The 21414-nt window shown below is 50.6% G+C and overlaps 1 protein-coding gene across 2 annotated transcripts in view; it reads left to right on the forward strand.

The window, feature by feature from the left end:
- Positions 1-5413: 5413 nt before the first annotated feature.
- The window catches only part of PPARGC1B (PPARG coactivator 1 beta), a 97108-nt gene continuing 81107 nt past the window's right edge, over positions 5414-21414 (forward strand). The window contains exon 1 of one of the 2 annotated variants that reach the window (XM_081137505.1): positions 5414-5522. In XM_081137505.1, coding sequence (XP_080993631.1) covers positions 5445-5522 — 78 coding nt within the window. In that variant the 5' untranslated portion in view covers positions 5414-5444. The remainder of the gene's footprint in view (positions 5523-21414) is intronic. The other variant, XM_081137504.1, reaches the window with a different exon arrangement.

Genomic DNA, 21414 nt, shown 5'->3' on the forward strand with positions numbered 1-21414 from the left:
GTATTTAAAAATATTGCATAAGTCGCATAGCACTGTATGTGTCCTTAGGCTTCTTGCTTATCTCCTTACTGTTTTTGTGATTTATCTGTGTAGATTGGTATAGATTTCACTGATTTTCTTCATTGTCTCATATTCCAGTGTGTGATCTCGCCACAGTTCATTTTTTCCAGTACCTTCTATTTTTCTTTTTTTTTGGGCCACAATTAAAAATACCGCAGTGAACACAGTTCTTTGTGCATGTGTGAGCTTTTGTCTACTGTCTGTAACTAGGTGTAGGAACAAACTGTCTGTCTTCCTAGGTGTTGAGGTTATTTCCAATTTTTTGCTTGGCATCAGTGTGCTTTGCTTGTATGCCTCCACTTGGATGTCCCATAGTCATCTAAAAATCTCCCTCAGGGACTCCCACCCCCCAAGTTGCCTCTCCTCTGAGACTCATCCTTCATGGAAGACAACAACAGGGCATCCTGACTCTTCTCTTTAAATCCTGTACCACTTCTTACCTATGGCCCAAGCCTATTGATTCCCCCTCTAAACGATGGTTCTAACACATCCACGCCTCCACATCTCGCCTCCTTTCATTGTCTTGGCTCAGGACTCCTCTTCTCCCCTGGGTCGTCTCTGAGCTCCTAACTAGTGCCTCATCCTCTCCAGCCCCACAGCTTCCTCCACTGAAGAACTTATTCCACCCTAGCAAACTGCATGTTCACTCGTCTCTCTCCTGCACATTGCAGAGATCAGAGCTGTGAGGTACATGAGCAAAGACTGCAACACTTGTGCTACATGCAGATTCTAAAACTATTTATTGAATCAAAGTATAGAAAATATATATCAAAGTATCTGGCATGCTATAGTTTTCCCATCTTTTGAATCAGACCCTTAGGATAAATTCCCCGAGGGAGCGTTAATGATGGCTTAGGATAATGAATGTAAAGTTTAAAGCCCTTTGTAAGTGACCTTGATCCACACAAACTCTAGGTGAAGTAGTACAGACAGGATGATCCTCACCAAGGACTAATTTTTACAAGGTTCCAAAGTCAGTAAGTGACAGTTGTAAACAAACAGGTAGTCCAGTATTCTTGCCATCTGTTTGCCTTATTTGATAGGGATACTAAATTTAGATGTTGCCCTTTAATGTCAGTTGACTGTCTGTTTAAGTGTTGCTGTTCTGGCACACACACACACACACACACACACACACACACACACACTCATCTGATAGAATTTATGCCTCTATTTAAAAATCTCACATAGCTGGACCTTTTTTCCTCCATCTATCAAATGGGCTTAAGGAGGGTCCTGTCTAAGATCTTTTTGGGCAGGTGAGAAAGAAAACACATTTCTCTCTCTCCCTGCTTTATTATTCCACATTCTTGGACCTGGACAGTAAAGTCAGCAGCCAACATGCTCTGCAGTGCCCCTCCACAGGCCTAAAGTCTTATCACTCCATGGAAGGTAGAGATGGCTTTCAGAATTAACAATACAATACAGGTGCCTTTTTAATTCATCTTGGCTGGAGTCCCTGCCTCCTGGACAGAAGCTGGGAAGTAGGTGTGTGTCTGGCTCGCTGGCCTGGGTCATAGAATTACAGAGTTGTGGGTGGCTGGCAGGAAACCTCAGCGATTATCAAGACTCACGTCCTATCTCCCTCACTCATTCAACAAAAATTTACTAAGCAGTTGTGTTGAATAGAATGTGGGCAGGAATGGCAGCTGCTGTGTTCGCTGATTTATCCATGGCACCTATCGCAGTGGCTGGCACATAGTAGGGGCTCCTTTACCACCTGCTGAATGATGCGTAGTTTCCTGCAGCAGATTCATCTAGGGGAGCTCATTAAATGCAGATTCCTAGGCCCACCGCAGACCAACTAAATGATAATGTCTAGTGACAGGGCCCAGGTGACTGTCATGCCCTCCGGAGTTGGAGAACCATGGCTGCAGTGTATGTCTGATGAAAGCATTCTCCTATTACCAGAAGGGAGAAAATGCTGATGTTTTTACTTTTGAGCATTTGTCGGTAGGGACTGCAATATTAAAGTCAAATAGGTTCATTTTGCTGTAGCCATTTCCGTGGAGCCTGGAGGAGTCTGGGCTTTGCCCGGAATATGCGCAGGGCGAACTTTCACTAATCTCGGGAGAGGCGAGGCCAGTAAAAAGGCAGGGAAGATAGGAGTTGAGCCACATGCAATCCAGGTTTGGCATTATTATTGTCCTTCACTTGAAAGTCATAAAATAAGAAATGTGCCACCAATCCTGGGAGTGGTTAGCTAGTGTGAGGCTTTTCTCAGTCACTTTCCAGGGACTGTGCCTTGGACCGAGCACAGTCCTGAGTTCAGATCTCAGTGTGTCTTTAACTACTTGGTCTTGGGCTCATCACTTTAACTCCTTTTAAGCTTTAGTTTCCTCGGTCACAGAATGGACATCGCAATACTGATTACTCAAGATTGTCAAAAGCAAGCTGAGATGATATACACCCAGGTGTCTGGCACATGCCCAGGACAGAACAACTGTCAAGTTTTGGTTGATACCTATAAACTGCCAACATCTTTGGGCTGGAAGGTTCAGTAGAGGATCATTTACCCCAACTCTTTCATTTTACAGGTAAGGAAGTAGCCTCCAAGAGGGTAAGCAAATTGCAGAAGATCGTCTAGTACCTTAGGTTTCTTGAGAGCTTCTAATTTCAATGAAGAATCTCAAACTCCTCCATGGACTAGAGGGGGTGATGAGGCTGAAGCTGTGGGGGGCCTCAATGAAGGAATTTCTGGAATAAGATGATTTTGAAAAGGAAGCGAGACATCCCAGGTGAGGTGGCTCTCACCTGAGTTTCTTGCTAGCCAGAAGTCCATTCTGAGGATACAGTGATTAGTGAGAAAGTTCCTGAAGCTGGACAATTTCTGGCTTTTCTATCAACACTGGAGTTTTAAAGACGAACACTTTTGGGTGAGCACTGTTGAGGCCTTCCCTGGGAATCCCTATCTGGTCTAGCAGCTCTGCAAGGTCACGGCTGGAGATGGCTCTCCTTGGGAACCCTCCAAGTCCAGCCTCTGGGCTATAAGGGGCACAAGCCGAAGCTGGATCGCCCAGAGACATCTCTGGAAACTATCCTGCAGGGCTCTGATTCTGGTGGCAGTGGGCAACAGCAGAAAAGCAGGGCTTTCAGAGAGTTCAAGTCCCAGTGCTCATGGTCATGATGTTGGTGATGGTGACATAGTGAGGATGAGCATTTCCACTCTGCCAGGCGCGGAGTCAAGCAATTTATTTTACATGCATTGTTGCATGCAAATCTCCCAAGATTCCTGCTTGGAGGAAACAGAGGCTCAGGGAGGTTCAGTAAGTAACCAAAGGCACGTAGCTAGTGAGCACCAGGGTTCAAATCTAGATCTATTGGAGACCAAGATAGCCAACAGCCTGTAAGTGCTGGGGGAGAGGAAAGTATCACCCACCAGTGCCTTCACGGGATATTGCCATTTTTACAGATGAGGAAACAGAGGGCCAGAGAGTTTTGCGTATCTCCCATGAGGTCAGGCACCATGCCAAGCACTTTACATGTATTATCTCCTCATTTATCTTAACAGCTCTACGAAGTAAGCAATTTTATGATCCCCATTTGTGTAGGTGAGGAAACTGAGGCCTGAAACTAAGTGACTAAGTGTGGGGGTTCAAAACTCAGCAGTCTGACTAGAGGGCCCATGTGCTTAACTTTCTGAGTTGCCCAAGACTGGAACAAGATATGGCAGGGCTGGTCCAGCCCTCAGGACTCCTGACTCCCAGGCTAGTGCTCCAAGGCTAGATGTGAACTCTCTGTTGTAATTAACTGTTCCTTAAAAGTGTGTTGGCCTAAAGCCCGAAGAGGGAAAGCACACTCCGTGGTTCTGGGAAGTTCAGGCCTGAGAAGGAAGCTCTTGCTCTGGTGTTCAAGTCTGAGCAGGTGTACTGGGACTCTCCCTGTTTCTTCTTCTGGCTGCAAGGGAGTCGGTGCTAGGGCAGGGTGGGGCAGCCCTTGTGGGTGCAGGTGGGGGAAGAGCAGGAGGCAGGCATGCCCAATGAAACAGGTCTAAATCTTCCCGCCTTCGTGCCATTATCCTGCCTATGCCCTCATCTCCTGCCTGGCAAACAGGCATCACCATCATCATGATGAGAGTTCAAAGCAGGAGTCAGGAAGCCTGAGTTCAGTTTCTGGCTCAGGTGCTCAATCTATGTGCACTTTTGACTCTGGGCAGTTTTCTTATCTATACAATGTGTGGTGGTGGTAATGGGGGTGAGGGGTGGGAATTAAAAACATCCTGGCTTTTCATTAACACATTATTTTTGAACTACCTACTATGTGTGAGGCACTGGAGTCATGGCAGGTGGAAAAGCAGATTCGAGTCCTGCTTCCGTGGGTCTTGGAGTCTAGTAAGGAGGGATATGTAGATCAAATTTTCACTGAAACAAATGTCAAATGGCAACAGGGACCAGTGCTTTAAAGGAAGGTTTCAGAGCTAAGAAAACCCATGATGGTGGGGATGTGGGAAGAGGGAATGGGTTGAGAGTCTGAGGGGCAGTGGGGGAGGATGCCCTGAAGATAAGGTTATTAGGTGAATGGCCATGGGGCAGGGGACAGCTCCCCCCGGAGCCTTGAGGCCCATTGTGAGATGGTTGGTGAACTCAGAGAGGGCTAGTGGGCCTGAGGAAGCCGGCAGAAGCCTGGCTACTTCAAGGCATTGTGGGCCACGGTAAAAGAGGTTATTGGGGTTTTGTTCTGTTTTGGTTTGTTTTTTTCTTGAAGGGGTTTAGGGGATTGAAGGGAGACTTGAGAGAGAGAGGTTGCCAAACTTAACAGAATATGAATCAATGCATCTTCAAATTAAAGATAAAAACGCACCCCTTCCGAGGAGCCTTCCCTGATTTTTCCACCTACGAACTATGGTATCCCCCCTTCTCTGGCCTTGCAGCGCCGGTGGAGGAACTCAAGCCTCTGGGGCAGTCAGACCTAGGCTTTGTCTTCCTTCTAGTGAAGGGTGCTGTGGCTTCAAACGCGGCCCTACGCTTTCCGGGGCCTCAGTTTCCCTATCCGTGCACAAGCAGGTTGTCTCCACAGACCCGCCCAGCGCTAAGGCAACGTGATTCGCTCTGGCAAAAGCTGGGGGCTGCCCGCATTGCTGCGCAGGCATCGGGCTGCAGGCTGGGGGGTACCGTCACCCCGTTTCGGCGGCTGTCCTCCAGGCCAGGGGGCTGCCGGCTCCGACCGCGGCTCCAAACCTGGATCAAGAGCGTGGGGGCGCGACCCCCGCCTCGCCCGGGCCCGCGGGCCCCGCCCCCGCAGCCGGCGGCCCTGCGGCACCGCGGCCGGAGCTCCGCCCTCCGCCTCCCCGCTCCCTCCGCCCGCCTCCCCTGCGCGCCGGCTCGCTCCCTCCCCCCGGCCGGCTCGGCGCTGACTCCGCCGCACGCTGCAGCCGCGGCTGGAAGATGGCGGGGAACGACTGCGGCGCGCTGCTGGACGAAGAGCTCTCCTCTTTCTTCCTCAACTATCTCGCCGACACGCAGGTACCGCCAGTTGGGGGCCGCGGGCCCGGGGCCAGGGGTGCTGAGGTGCAGGGGTTGCCGCTGCAGCCGCGGAGGCTGGGAGGGAGCGGTGGGCGCATTGAGGGGATCGGGGGTTCCAGGCTGCAGAGCCCCCCTTCCGTGCACCCTGCGATACGCTCGGTGCGAGGAGCGGGGAGCTGGCGGTCCCCCCGCGCAAGCCGGAGCGTTGTGGGCGCCACTGCCGCTGAGGAGGGTCTAGCCTCGGTCTCCTGGAATCCGCCCCCCCTCGCCCGCAGAGCTGGGGGGGGAGTGTACCGCGTTTCCTTGGGGAGATGGAGCCGCGCCAAGGTGCGGGGGACCCTCAGGCTGGCTCTGGGTGCTGGAGGCGCGCCCTCACGCTCCCAGCACTTGCTGCCGTACTTTCACGTGGACTTGTGGCCCCGGCACGGGCGCCTACCCCCGTCCCCGGAGTCACCTGCTCCTCCAGTCTCCAGTCCCCCCTGACTCCCCGTCGGCCCAGTGGCTCCTCAGCGGCGCCCTCAGCGCGGAGTTTCCTGCGAGTTGCCCGCTAAAGGCACAGGGTTCTGAGGGGCACGTGGACATGCGGGCGGGTATAGCACCTTCCTGGTTACGCTACTCGGCGGAGCGCCGCGGGGAAAGCGCGGCGGGATGGGGGCGGAGAGGCTGTCTGGGGGCGCCTGGGTCCCCCTGCGGCGCGCGGCCCCGGTGCGCGCTCGGCGATGCTGGGGGAAGGGAAGACGAGGCGGCAGTCCGGGCTCGGGCAGTGCCCCGGAGCCCCGCTGGCTACACGCGCGTGACAGGAGAGGGTGCTCGGGGGTGCGGGGGGCGGGGGGTGGCGAGGAAGCTGTTGACTTGGAGACCGAGGTGGGGGGCGGGGGCCGCTGGGACGAGCGGCCACGGAGAACGCCTGAACACAGCGTGCGCGCCCCCCACCCCTTCCCTGTTGTCCACATCCCCACGCCTGTTGAAGGCATAAAGTTTGGCCCCGTAGTTAGGGCTTTTTCTCGGGGCGCCGGGTTGCAGGAAGCCGGGAGAAGGGGGCTGCGGCGGAGCCGAGAGTGAGACCCCGGATGCGGGCGCACGCCCGGGGCTGGGAGCGGGGCCGCCGCGCGGAATTGGGCGCGGCTCGCGGGGGCTGGTTTGGTACCTGGAGTCGGTGCGCCGGTGCCGGCTCGTTTTGCATAACATTGGAGCGGGGGGGGGGGGCGCGAGGCGGGAGGGAAGGCGGAGGGGGGCGGGGGCGGGAGGGCAGAGAGGGAAACTTTGCTTCTTGTTGTAATCCGCCTGTCTTTGGGCGGCAGCAGCTGTCATGGGACCGGGTGGGCGGGGAGAGGCTTGCAAGCTGACTCCTTAGCCGCGAGACGCGACTTGGAGGGGACGCAGCAGCCCAGACGTTCAGCTCCAGGAGGACTCCCGGTGGCGACTCGCGGCCGGCGGCGGGGATGGCGCGGCGCGGCCGGGCGTCGCGGAGAGGAAGCCCGCGGCGAGCGGGAGGAGGCCGGCCCCGTCCGCCGCAGACGTCCCTGCGTCAGGGAGGCGCGGGGCCGCGTGGTCGGTGGCGGGCGCGCTCGGGTGGGTTCCGGTCCGGGGCCGGCGGGGCTGGTGGCTTGTGACTGCGCTTCTCCAGGCCGGGGCCGTGTGTGCCGAGTGGGCTGCGCGCGCGGGGGTGTGCGTTTGTGTGCACACGCCGCGCGCGCCGGGCGCGTACCTTTCCCTCTGACGAAACCGCAGTGGAGCTCCCGCGGCGGTCACCCGGCGCTGTCACACGCCCGGAGCGCGGAGCCCAGGGCTGCGCGGACTGCGGAGCCTGGCCCGGCTCCACCGCGCCCCCGTGGACCGCGGGGGTTGGGGGGACTGGGTGCGGGCGGGACAGGGTTGCCCCTGGGAAAGTTCTGCCCTCGGCCGTCGCACTTGTCTGGGAGTGTTTCCAAGCCTCTGGATTGAGACGCGGGTGAAGAAGGCCTGAAATAGCCCGAGACTTGTTCAGGGGCCCAGAGCAAGAACTGGCGGTGCGGGGGACCCGACTCCAGGTTTTAACTCCATCTTCAGTGTTCTTTGGCTCACCAATAAATTATTTGCCCTGTTAGCCGCCTAGCGGGCCTACCCAGTAGGGATATTTCACCCAAGGAAACTAGAAAATTGGGTAATCAGGTGTCAGCAGAAGCAGCGCAGTGAAAGTTAATCTGGGACGTTTGCTTTTTTTATTTAACCACGTGACAGGCCGAGGATCTTCGGGTGATCTTTGCCGGCCCAACTTGGGAAATGTAATTGATAGGGAGAGCTTTGCAGCCTTCCCTAGAAGGCTTAGGGAGCCCAGCGGTAAGAGGCCTTGGGCGTGCCATCCCCAGCCTCCTCATTTTACACCTGGGGATAGAGGCTGTGAGGGGTGAGGGCTTGTGCGGGACCACGCAGCCAGCGGGTGACAGAGCCACCCAGGGCTCCTGACTCCAGGTCCTGTGTGTTACCTCGAAATAGCACTGGACTTGGAGTCAGAAGGCCTGAGTGGAGTCGCCTTCCCCACTCTCTGGCTGGGTGACCCTGGAGCAAGCCATTTTAACCCTGGGAGCCTCTTTTCCTCCATCTGTCAAATGGGGCTGGTGGTATCCTGCGAGAGAAGCCAAGGGCATGGCCCGGTGGTGGGGGTGAGCACTCTTTGCATGTGAGATGGCTGGTTCCTGCAATTCCCTCTCCTACCCCAGACCCTTCTTCACCGTCCTCTCCTCCCATTGGAAGGGGTGGGGAAAGTGAATAAAAAGATTATATTGTTTTTCTCCAAAAGACTTAAGTTGTCTTTGGTGGCTAATCCAGGGTTAGACAGAGGGAAGACTTCTGTTTAGGAGACTTAACTTTCACACATTTGGGCCAAAGTTCAGAAATCCAGCAGACCAAGGATTGTGAAAGTTTCTTGGAAAGATTTCGGACATGTATTCCAAAGGACTTTGGGTTGGCTTCACCTTTGCTCAGGCTCTGCCCCTTGCCTGCAATGCTCTCATCCGCCCATCCTGCATGGCCTCTTCTCTCAGGCCTTCCCAGCCTGGCTTGCCCTGCTTTCTTTCTCCTCTGGTTTTCTTAGTTTGTGTTATACAACCAGGCACTTTGTGTGTGAGTCCCGTGTCCCAGTAAGATTCTAGAGCTAGAGTTCTGCCTTTCATCTCTTTGTGCCCCCATGGCACCTGTCGCTGTGCTGAGTTCCTTTTCTCAGCTCTTGGCTAGGCACGTGAATTACAGGGGAAGCTCCCAGGCTGGCTAGGGTGACAGCTGGGCAGAGAGTAAGGAGAGAGAAATGCAGAGGGCTTTAGCTGTGGGCAATGACTTAGGCTCCAAAGGCCACACCAGAAGCCCACGCTAAATATAGGCTGTTTGAAGTCAATTGGGACATCAATCATAAATGTCATAGTTGTCAGGAACTTTATAAATCATCTGGTCCAACCCCTTATCATTAGAAAATATAAATTTAATTGTAGAATTAAATTCTAGCAATCTGGCAAGCATAGAGAAAGAAATTGAAAATATGTAATCTTACCCAAAGATAACCACTGTTAATTTTTATGTATAATACTTCCAGACTTTTTTCTTTCCTGCCGATTCCTATTGATTACATCTTTGTAGAAAAACGGAGTCATTCCTTATATACTAATTGTAACTTGGAATCACACTGTTGTAACTTGTTTTCTTCCTCTCCTCCAAACAAAATACTGTGACTATCTTGCCTGATTATCCTACTTAATATCATAATATCTTAATGGTTATATTAAGTATTTCTTTAAGGGTTGAACCGAAATGTATTTAATCAGTCCTTTATTGTTAGTCATTTAAGCTGTTTTTATTTTTTTGCTATTTTAAGCCTTGCTGAAATGAATGTCTTTGCATATGTCTTCTTTCCTTCATTTAAATTGCTAGAAGTGAAATTACTCTGTCAAAGGAACTATGCAGGCGTTTGGTAAACACATTTCTGGATTGCTTTCTAGAAAGATTGTGCTAATTTACATGCTTCCCAGCATTGTGTGGGGAACACCTGGTTCCCCATTCCCAGATAACTCTTGGTATTTTCATTGTTTTTCATTTTAACCAGTCTGTTCATCAATAAATTCTCTGCCACCCTTATTAAGTTTTAATGTGCATTTTTGATTACTTGTGATTTCTGAACCTTTCCCCCATATGATTATGGACCATTTATGGTTCTGTTCTGTAAAATGCTGTGCTTGTAAAAACTTGGCCCATTTTTCAATTGGTATCCTCTCCCGTTATTGTGCTAAAGCTGGATCTGGGCTCCCAGAAGGGACCCCCACCACACGGAGAATTGGGAAAATGGGTTGAAGTCCTAGTGTTCACTTGTGAGGAATATTGCTGCCTCCACAGCTCTGGAAGCAGGGCCAAATCTTTTCCAAGTCAAAGTTCTAGCCTAGTCACCTGTAGGAGCAAATTGAAGTGAAGCCTTTGCTGGGCGCCTTTGCCCACCCTTCACCTGTGTGAGACCAGGGGGAATAATTTCTTCACCTGAGCCCAGAAGGGGGCAGGTTTGCTGGCTTTATCAGAGGCCTGGGAGGCTCCATTTTCACTGGGGCTCACTCACTGGTGCTAATGATTGGGATGCCTATGAAACCCAGGAAAGGTAATGGCCCAGCAACTGGGCCCCCAGGGGCTCATATTTCCCCTTCACCTTGGGGCCACCCTCTCCCAGGTGGTGCAAGCCGGCCAGAAGCTCCCCCGTTGCCAGGATGTGAGTCACCCTGTTCCTTCTCTCTGGAATAATAGGATACTTCTTTGAGTCAGAAGCAACCTTGCAGATGGGGGCCTGGGCTTGGAAGTTAGGTCATAACAGGAACGCTGCAGGTAACAGCTGTCTCCACCTTCATCATTATCATCATCGTCAACAACGTTTATTGAGCATCCTCTAGATGCCGTGCACTCTGCTGAACCTTCTATATGCATTATTATGTTTCATTCTCAAAAAGATTCTACAAGGGTAGGTGCTATCTCCATTAAATAGATGAGGCTTTACAGTTTCAGCGAACTTACTGATGAGCTGATGACCATCTACCTACACTACCTTTTGAGTAAGTAGAAGAGGCAGGATCAGCGAGTGAGGTTTCCAGACTGCTTGACTCCAGGCTCCATGAAGACAGGGACAGCTTTCTATTTCTGTCTCCACTGTATTGCCAGCACCTTGACCAAATGGAGGCATAGTGTATAGAGTGAAAACAGTACTCAGAAATCCCTTTGCTTCTCTAGGCCTCAGTTTCTCAATTTGTGAAATGGGGCTGATAGGCCCTAACTATCAGGGTTGGGCATTAAATAATATAATGTATGTAAAATGAGCATCTGCCTGCTACTCAGAAAACTTGGTATTCTCTTTGAAGCACTTCAGAGGGACAGGATCCACTAGAGATGACTCCCATCCATTCAGTCTTTTTATGTAAAAAGTGGGAAGCATAATTCTTGTTATGCAAGGGTGAAGGGAACCCAAGTAAAGTCATTGGGAAGAGAGTGAGCAGTGAGTACTCTCTCTCCTCCTCCAAGGTAGTCAAGCACCTCATAGTCATCCTGTGGACACTCAGTCGATGTAAAATCCACGTGACTGGATTGACCTTCCTGTTCCTCTCCCCCTCTCCTGGTCTAGACCCTTGCCCATTCATAACTAGGTTCCTGCAAATACTACCAAACAGATCTGGCCACATTAGACTTTGCCTTCTTCCACTTGTCTTTGGCCCTGATGGCAGATCAGTCCTCCTAGGGTGGATGTCTGATGTCACTCCCTTGCTCACATACCACCCATGGCTCCCCACTGCTTTTAAATTAAATTAAAGCTTTTAAATTAAACCTGCTGTTCTTTAAGGGCCTTCAGGTACTTGAAGTTGGAGAGTTAGGCCCCCACTTTTATCCTCAGTTGTCTGCTTTCCCTTTGAGATCCTGGTCCACCCAGTATTATGAATTTTCTTCCTGGAAGCTCAGGCTGATGTTCTTCTTTTCTGTGTCCTCTGTCTCCATTTCCACCATTTCCATCATCCTGCAAGACCCAGCTCCCAAACCACTGTTTTGGGGAAGCCTTCTTGCTGACTTCCAGGCATAGCTGCATCCCATGTGTGGCAGCCTGCCCTTACTTCGAAGTCAGCCTACCTGGCTTTGAGTCCTGGTTCCGCAAAGTGTTGGCTGTGGGACCTTTGGTGGGTTCCATAACCTCTCTGAGCTTCCCTTTCCTCATCCATAAAGATAAATGTTACTTCCCATATAAGGTTGCAGGGAGTCGATAAACATCAAATGACAAAATGGATTTAAAGCTCCTAACAACGCCTGCCATGTACTAAGCACCAAATAATAGAAGCATCCCATCTAATCCAGGCCACCTTAAGTGTTATTCAGGAAATCACTCCAGATTATTAAGCTCCACAAGGGCAAGGGTTTTTGTTTGTTTTTCTCAGCATTTTTCCCCCACAGCGAATAGACAAGTGCCTGAAACACAGCAGTCATTCAAAATCCTCACCGAGTAAAGAAATACGCAAGACCACGAGCCTCTTCAGGGTAGATGCTGCTGCTCCTTCTGTAGCTTCAGTCCGTGTGTTCCCGAGAAGGGACAGACTAATCGGTGCTTGTGGAATGACCTGGAATATCCTCCCTATACCCCCACTCCCACCATGATCATGTATTCATAGCCTGCCTGCACTTTAAGCCTCTGCTCACACTTGTCCTCTCTGGAAAGCCTTTTAACTTTTAAGCTACCTGTCTGCCTCTACACCAACGTGGAGGGTGCCACTTACTATCCTGGGCTGCCTGTGTTCCTTCACCCTACAACTAGGTTGACAGCTCTGGGAGGGCAAGAAATAATATTTTTAACCTAGACTAGCATTTTGGTTACCCATTAAGTAAACGAGTTTTTGAGCACAATAATGTTTTTTATACGACGAGGTGTCAGGGTCTCTAAAAAGAACTTTGTATTTAAAAACATTTTACTATGGAAAATGTCAACGTTATACAGAAGGGAGCCAGTGGAGGGAATGGTGTAGTGCATCCCCATGGCCCTGTCACCTGGCTTCAGGCGTTTTGGACCCGTGGCCACTCTTGTCCATCCACCCACACATTACATGTCATCCATGACTTTTGCAAAGAGACTCTTGAGTACTGTCGGATGGGGTTCTCCCAATAACTGTGAGCTTGGTTCTGTTTTCCCCATTTTGTATGTGATGACATTGAGGCTCAGAGGGTTAAGTCACTCAGGGTCTTGTAGTAGTAAGTGTCTAACCTGGAATTTGAACCCTGGCCCCTGAGCAGCTCCCTCTCCCACTAGGCTTGGGAGGGTCCTTAGAGATCGTCTTCCCTGGCCCTTTCCCGAAGAAGGTGCACTGAGGCACAGAAGGAGAAGCCACCCGCCTGGACAAGGCCCAGGTCCCTGGCTCCCTGGCCAGTTCTTTTTCAATATCAAGACTTGTGTGTATGTGTGGTGGGGAGGGGACAGAGTGGAAAGTCTTTGGAGAGACACTGTTGTGGGACCCTGGGGTGCAGTCCATCCACCACCCCTGGACAGGCAGCATTTTTTTTCTGCTCTCACTGTTCCTAAACCCCAAAGGCCTCACCCAGCCCCTTGCGTTTGACCTTGAGTTTTCTCACTAGGTGCTCAGGACCACCCAGTGGCCGAGAGAGGGCTGCAGGAGCAGCAGCCTGGTTCACAGAGCTGAGAGGAGAGGCCTGGCTTGATGTCACACTGCTGGTCTGGGCACAGGATCTCCAGGCTCCTGGTGGCAGCTGGACTCCTGGGCTCCCGCCTTGCCCTTTCCTTAGGGCAGAAACTGAGTTGCTGCCAGGTCTAGAGTAGGAGACCAGAGTGACTCCTGGGAGAGCAAAACCAGTTATCCCCAAAGGTTATAATTACTGCTCAGTCTTAGGTAAGAAAACAAACATTTGCCCTAGTTATTCCTTTAGGTAGCTGAGGGCTTTGTATCCCAGGATTCAACTCCGGGCTTGGCACAAGATTTCTTTGTGCCTCAGTGTTTTCATCTAGGTAATGGGACTGGTAGCAGCACACACTCTAAAGGGTTTTAGTGCAGATTCATTGATGCCTGTCAAGTGTTTACAAATGCTCAGTCAGTAGGAGCCATGGCTAGTATTAAAAACAGTCACATGTAATGCACACCCAAACTCTAGATCCTTGATCCTGTCTGGGCCCCATGGTTCCTCTTTCCAAGTATTATATTCTTTTCCCTAAACCTCTGGGGGAACTGAAGAGGAATCCATCCAGCCTTAGCAAGTGTTATAATACTGGCTTTGAGGAAACCAAATTCAGTTAGATGCCACTTCAAGAGAGTAGAAATATCAGATAGTGGTTAAGAGCTCTGGGCTTTGGAGTTTAACTGCCAAGGGTTTAAATCAGGGGTCTTCCACTTACTAGCTGTGTGACCTCGAGCAAGAGTCTTCTCTGACCCCAGTTGCCTCCTGAGAATTGGAGATAGTAATAGTAGGTTCTTAGGCTAACTGCAGAGGATAAATAATGCCTGCAGCTTTGCTGGACCTACAGCAAGCGCTCAGTAAATGGCAGCCACTGTGATGATGACCAGGACAGTGATGTAAATACACTAATGTAAATTTGAGATTTCAGGGAGTCTGGAGTGCTTTAGAGACCATCTTGCTCAGTTCCCCTACCTTGAAGTGAGGAGGCAGACTGGGAGCAGACCAGGGGATGCCTTTGGATCACACAGTCGAGGCAGGACAGGACCCCCATTTGCTGTCTGCTTGGCTAGGGCTGGCTCTGTGTGGCAGGGGCTCAACTGTCTGGGACCTACTGTCTGGGAACTCAGCCGGGCGAGCCCTGCTTGGCTGAGATGGATGCTTCCCAGCAGTTCTTCCGCCGTGTTTTTCCCTTGTGCTTGCCTGGCAGAACATAGTCATGTAGCAGAGGGAGAGCGAGGAGACGGTAGAAACCTGGCCCTGATGTTGCCATGGCAAACAGCCTTGGCAACGTGGCTGCTTGAGCCTTTATTTCTAGTCTCAGGCTCCTCGCAGGGGAGTGTGGTACCCAGGACACTGGGGAGGGCCCTGTCCTGGCCCCTTGGCACTGAGAATGACCTGGCCTTCATGCTGCTCGTGATCCCAGGCCACAGAAATCCCTGGTCAAAACATCTGCACCCTGCACAACCTGCAGAGCAGACTCCTGGGTATGGCATTCAAGGCCTCAAATGCCTATCCATCAAACTACTCATCAAATACTGAGTGACCACACACCACTGTACCCACTGCTACAAGAGCAGAACAACATAATATTCTTAACATGGACCCTGGAGTTAGGTATTCTCAGCCTGGCCTCATCTTTGACGTATCTTTAACAATTATGGTGATGAGAACAGCTAACAACTACTAACACTTTCAAGCAATTACTCTTCTAGGCCCTGTGCTAAATTAGCCACATGTATAGTCATATTTAATTTCAGAGGAACCCCATGAAGTAGTCCTCACTGTTATCCCTATTCTACAGTTGAATAGACTGCGGCCAACTCCAGAGTTTGTGGTGCTGGTGCTGCTCTGCAGTTCCTTCCCTGAACCAGGCAACCATGAGGGTCCCTACCATGAGACTTCTGTCTCCACCCTCATCTCCAACTGTATCCTTCAAGGACAGCTCAAGTGCCAATTCCCCAAAGTCCCCCTCTCAGAAGTGGCCCCTTTTTGTTCTGTGATCCCACAGTTTGTTACAGATTCTTTGTGTGCCCCACCTTCACTTTGTATCTGTCACCCTGATGGGTTTCTATCTGCCCTCCAGCTCACCAAAACAAAACAGGGGAAACAAACTAAAGGGGAGAGCTTCGAATGTCCTGGTGAGGAGTTTGGACTTGGCAGGCAGTGAGGAGTCAGCAAAGGTTTCCATTAGTATTGTGATTAATAACAGTCATCATAGAACATAGTGCACCTTTAGTGACCACTTGGAATGCGCTGGGTACTAAGCTAGGCCTCAGGTACATTATCTTGTTTAATCTTCAACTACCTGGTGAGGTTGGTACTATGACAAACAAGAGGACTGAAACTATGAGAAGTTCAGGGACTTGCCCCAAATCACCCAGGCAGATAGTAAGTAAAAAGGCTGAGATTTGAACCCGGGTCTGCCTGGCTTCAGAGCACATGGTGTAAACCACGGCAGTGTGGCTAATCTGACTGGGCACGTAGGAAGGACTGGAATGGAGGGAGGAGGCATCTGCACGAGGCCTCGTTGCGGGCGGCTCAGTAGAAGTGAGTAGGATGTGGGAGGAAAGGCACAGTGCAGGGGGCTCAGAGTGGCATCCCTCCAGCTGAGAGAAGACTGCAGATGAGGATTTGCTTTGGGGGGATTTGTTTGGGGAGAGAATAACCATTTATTCAGGGTCCACTGTGTGCCAGGTTTGTGCCTGGAGCCTTGTTAAATGAAAAACTCTGATCGCAGCCGTGATAACCTTTGTGCATTTATTCTTTACCCTTCTCTACCCAGCCAGGACCGGAGTTGCCTAAGCAAAAGGACCTCATCAAGCTGGCTCACCATCAACCCCCCCCCCCCATTGCCTTCACAGTTCCTGGCAGGCACACTATAGTCCCCCCAATAACTATTTGTTGAATATTTGATGAATATTGAATGAATGAACAGATGCTGTTTGATCTTTCAGAAAATTCACCAACCATTTGTCTGGCTCCAGAGGCCACATCTCTGTACTAGGATGTGTGAATGAGGGGAATTTAGGGTGATTGTACTGGTCTCCATGGGAGTCCACTGCCTTGTCTCCAAGATCAGCCTTGCCCACAAAGGAATGAAAGGCAAACACTTTTCGGAGTCTCCAGAACCCTCTATGAGAATACACTTCCAGCAGGTAGGTCTTTGTGGAATGTTAAACCACTGTTAGGAATCTAGTCTGGTCAGACACAACTGGGAAGGAGCTCAGAGCTTCCGGAGTCTCAGTATCTGCCGGGAGGTATCTGGTCAAATGTCCCTACACCTTCCAAAGAGATTGAAACCAGCACCTTACACTGGGCTCATGTCCATTGCCCAGTGGGACTGGGCAGGCTGGCCTCCACTCTGGGGGATCCAGGGAGGTAAAGGGGTGAGGGGGTACTTGGGGACCAGTGACTGCACTCTCCAACCCAAGAGGAATAACTCCATACCATATGGACCTTTCCTTGCTCAGAATCCCATCAAGACTCGGTCCCTCCCACATCTGATCACCCCTCATCCTTTCTGCTTAGGACCAATTAGCTCTTAGTTTATGCATCATTCTTACAAGCCTGGCAGTCTTGTCCTGGCCTCTGTGACATTAGCATCGGCAAGTTAGTTCTGTTAGTGTGTCTCTGCAGGCACGGGTCAGGGGTGTGGTTCCACTAGAGTCAGAAACACGTGGACTGTGGCACTGAAAGCCATTTGGGGCCTTTAAGTGAAGGGGCAGGGAGGCGCCTTGTTCTTGAGTACATCACTGTATGAAAGTGTAAATAGTGGGTCATTGACAGCGTGTCATCCCGAGGAAAGGTGTATTTTGTCCAGTGTTCTCTGTTTAAGGAACCAAGGAAGAGTGAAATACCTTTGGGTATTACCATCTAAAATAGGAGGCCTATTAAAAACAGGAAAAGTTTCATAGTTAGCCATAAACGTAGCTATTGCATGAACACTATTCCTTGAGAATACCAGATGATTCAGGAATTGGTCTAGTTATAACAGTTTCTTTGAAGGTGAGTGCTGTCTCCTAATGTGATGTCTTTTGTATTTCCAAGACTGCACAGGGTGGTAGAAAAAGTATGTGGCAAATGCTGATTGGCCCTGGCTGGGTAGCTCAGTTGGTCTGAGTGTCATCCCAATATGCCAAGGTTGTGGGTTCGATCCCCAGTCAGGACACATACAAGAATCAACCAGTGAGTGCATAAATAAGTTGAGCAACAAATCTATGTTTCTCTCTTTCTCTAAAATCAATTTTTAAAAATGCTGGTTGGCTTCAAGAAACCGTGTTGCTTAGTGATTAACGAGCACAGACTGGTTCAAATATTAGCTTTATGACTTAATAGCTGTGTAATCCAAGGAGTGAGATAGCTGCTCTGTGCTCTAGTCAGCTCCCAAATGGGAATAATAATAAGGTCCTACCTTCCTTCCATTGGTAGAACTAATCAGTGGTTGTCAACCATGTAGTTAAAAAAAAAAAAAGTTATACATCTGGGGCCATCCCAGACTTAATTGATTGAGAATATTTGAGAGCAGGCCCTTAAGCTTCTTTGTTTTTAGACAGCTCCTCATGGCACTCCCTGCTTTGGTCCTAAATAATCAGATACTATTTGTAGAGTGTCTGGCATTAACTTTGTTGGTCCCCTCCCCTCTCTGTCCTTCCTGTCTTAGTCCAGATTATAGGGTAGCTCTTAGGATCCAGTTGACCAGACAGCAGATAGAAGGCCCCTTTATAAGGCCTGTGTAAAGCAGGACAGTGTCTTTATCTGGCATAACCATTTGATCTTCAGTCTTGCATTGTGGGCAGGAGGAAAGGAGTGTTCCCATTTTACAGATAGAGACATGGAGGCCCAGGGAGGGATTTGATAGGATCCTGCAGTGAATAGATTTTCAAATATTTGTCATGATCCCTGTATCTGATCTCTGTGATCCTCAGACACATATCCACTGGTGGGACAACTCAGGAGGTCAGGGGACCACCATGACCTCAGAGGGGGAAAGGAGGGAGCCTGAGGGAATGCAAGCCATCTATGGACCCTCAGACCAGTGATCGTTTTATTTATCAGGACCCTGAAAGACCAGAGGGTGCTGGCCATGGTCCCAGGCTGTCTTACGGTGGTTTAGGGGTAGCAAGGGGATTAGAACCCACTTCTGATGCCCAGTTCACTTCTGATGTCCATCCAGCTGTGTTCTGCTTCTACTTAGTGGGTGGGGCGTGGCTTAGTGATAATAGAAGTGGTCTTTGAATAGAAGTGGTCTTCGAATAGAAGTTGTCTTCGGGAGCTAACGTCCCTGCCGTTCCCTCTTCTGGGAACGCTGTGGCTTCAGGTGACTAGCCACTCCCTCACCTCCTCCAGATCTGCTGAGACACCAGCTCCTCAGAGAGTCCTTTCCCGACCTCCCTCTCCATCCACTTTCCATCCCAGTACCTGTTCCTTCTTCTGGAAGGCCTGTAGCACTCCCAGACACTTTATTTAGTTTATGGATTTGTTCCTCACTGGTTGCCAGTTGCCCCTGTGGGCATGGAAGCTCCATGATGACCGGACTTGCCGGTCTGGTTCCCACTGTATCCCCAGGGCCTAGCCTAGGGCCTGGTACGTGGTTGGTGTTTGTTGGATGTTTCTTGAATGAGTAAATGAGTTCATTCAGTTCCGGTTGAGCTCTTATCTGTACTGGCCTCTGTGCTGAGCCCACTTGGCTCTTCCAACAGCCCCAGAAGATAAATACTATTAGCTCCATTCTTCAGATAAGTGTCCTGAGGCTCCGAGGGTGAGTGGTGGGGCCTGGGGATTTAGATCCTTTGCTGACCAAGCCATGCAGAAGCCCCCAGGGGCCCTGCAGGCTGGTGTGACTAGGGCCTTGCCCCAAAGGAGGCATACCCCAGTGCCCTGTTGACCTCACACCACTTTCTCCTTAGGGTTGGGCAACAGCTCCTCCCTGTCCTGTGGGTGCAGTCACAGGTACCTTCGAGCCTTCTCTAGCACTTGTTCTTTGTCCTAGTGGGCGAGGGAGTGGCTGCCTGGCTTGAACTTTGTGGACCAGTGCCCAGCAGGAATGTGGCAGTCTCCCACCTCTGGGGGTGCAGGTGGGAGTGGTGTGTAGGTGGGGGTGGTCTGAAGCTGGGCACCATAGCAGGTGAACCTAGAGAGGGGAAGCCCTTCTCCCTAGAGCCAAAGTAGGCCCATATTAGTGGGTCAAGTTGGGGGGAGAGTGAGGTGGGCTCAAGGATGTGGGGAAAAGCATGAGAGGGAGGAGGGGGATTCCGAATCCACCCCAGAATGAGATGGAAGACCACCTTTGCTCATATCCTCTCTGTAAATTTTTGGTGATCCGTTTGCGGGACCACCAGAGGAGGAGCAGCCAGTTCCAGGTGATAGACTCAGCCCAGGTCTGGGTTTTGAGGGTCAGTGGGAGGCAGACTAGAACAGTGATGAAGACCAGAGCTCTGAGTCAGCGTCTGTCATCTAGCAGCTGAATGAATTAAGGCATGTCCCTGAATTTGCCTCTGCCTCAGTTTCCTCACCTGTGAAATAGAATAATTATATGTGTTTCACTGAGTGGTTGAAATTACAAGAAGATACACTGTCCGAAGAGCCTAGTGAAGTGTCTGAGTGTTATTAAAAATAATAGTGACAATTAGTGACTGGATGGTTTGATTACAGATTGGTGGGGGAAACTGATAGACCCCATGAGTTACAGACCATGGATTCTCATTTGGTGCCTTTTTTCCTATCTGTGCAGCAATCACTCCCTCTGCGCGGGAAGCTAGGATTGCAGATTTGAATAAGGTTTGTTCCCTGTCCTGGAAAGAACAGATCTGCGGTGACCTTGGAGGGTGGCCAGTGCAGAGGAAGTGTCCAGACGGCTTGTGTAGCAGAAAGACTACTGAGGGATTAGTGGGAGCTGCGGACAGGATGGGGAAGGGCATCCTAGGCAGAGACCAGCCTGTCATAAGGCCCAACACATCCTGTGGCTGTGCCCGGGGGGAGACATGAGCTGGAGACGACTCCCATGAGGGTGAAGAACAAACAGTTGGACTAAGTGCCAGGAAGAATCACCAGCGGGAGCACCAGGATTTCCAGCCTGAGAATCTAGCTGGAGGCTGCTCTGGGGGAGTGGGGGAGGTCTCAAGACAGTGACTAGGTTTTCCCCAGGCCTCACAGGCAGGATGGAATGACTGGTATCATCCTGTGGTCACCCGTAGGTGAAAATCAGGCCCTAGGCGGGGATTGGAGGTGCAAGGCTGGGACACAGCTTCTCACCTGCAGTCCTGCCACCAGGTATGGGAGGTTAGTAGCTTGACAGAGTAAGCCCTCAATAAATTTAATCATGCCCGGCCGAGCGTGGCTCAGCGGTTGAGCGTCGACCTAGGATCTAGGCGATCGGGGTTTGATTCCCGGTCAGGGCACATGCCCGGGTTGCGGGCTCGATCAGTGACTCTCTCATCATTGATGTTTCTGTCTCTCTCTCTCTCCCTCTCCTTTCCTCTCTCTGAAATCAATAAAGATATATTTAAAAATAAATAAATAAATAAATTTAATCATGAGAATTATCGCCGTAATGATAGTTACTCCTTTCACCACTACTGTTCCCCGTTAGCATGTGACTGAAATTCACATAGCATTTTCACATCCAGAGTTCACATCCTTGTGAAGATTTCCATTTCCATTTTACAGATGAAGAAACTGCGGCCCAGGGATGTTGAGGTGTCTTGCCCAATAAAGTCACTGTTGCAGGGACTTGACAGGAATGTGGAACTTGTGGCTCGCCAAGTCCGCCTGTTGGAGAAGAGATGGTTTTTGACCAGGGCCCCTCAGCCATTCATGTCTGTGCCTTGTCTAGACTGAGTTCCCAAGATTATCTCCTTGGAGCAATGATCCCCAGTCTTTTTTGGAATTGCAACATCCTTCTATTGTATGATTTTGCAATAGTTGCAACTCCCCCAGAAAAGTGTAACTTCCATTGATTCCTCTTGAAGTGAGAGTTGTGAAGAGAAAATCTCCGTGAGAAAATTTTGTTGCTGCACTGGAGATGGTGAAAGCATTGCACCTGGGAGTCCAGGTTCAGGTCCTGCCTGTCCCTCTTTGCTGTGTGACCTTGGACAAGTCTGGCCCCCTCTCTGGGCTTGCATTTCTCCATCTCTCCCATCTCTGCCATGCTGTGATTCATTATTTCTCTATTGTGGGGGCTGTCTTGCTTTTGTAAAATCTGCTTGAGGCGGAACTGCCAGGACGTGGATAGAGA

Source organism: Miniopterus schreibersii (genome assembly GCF_964146895.1).
Source record: "Miniopterus schreibersii genome assembly, chromosome: 4".
NCBI classification, from domain to species: domain Eukaryota; kingdom Metazoa; phylum Chordata; class Mammalia; order Chiroptera; family Miniopteridae; genus Miniopterus; species Miniopterus schreibersii.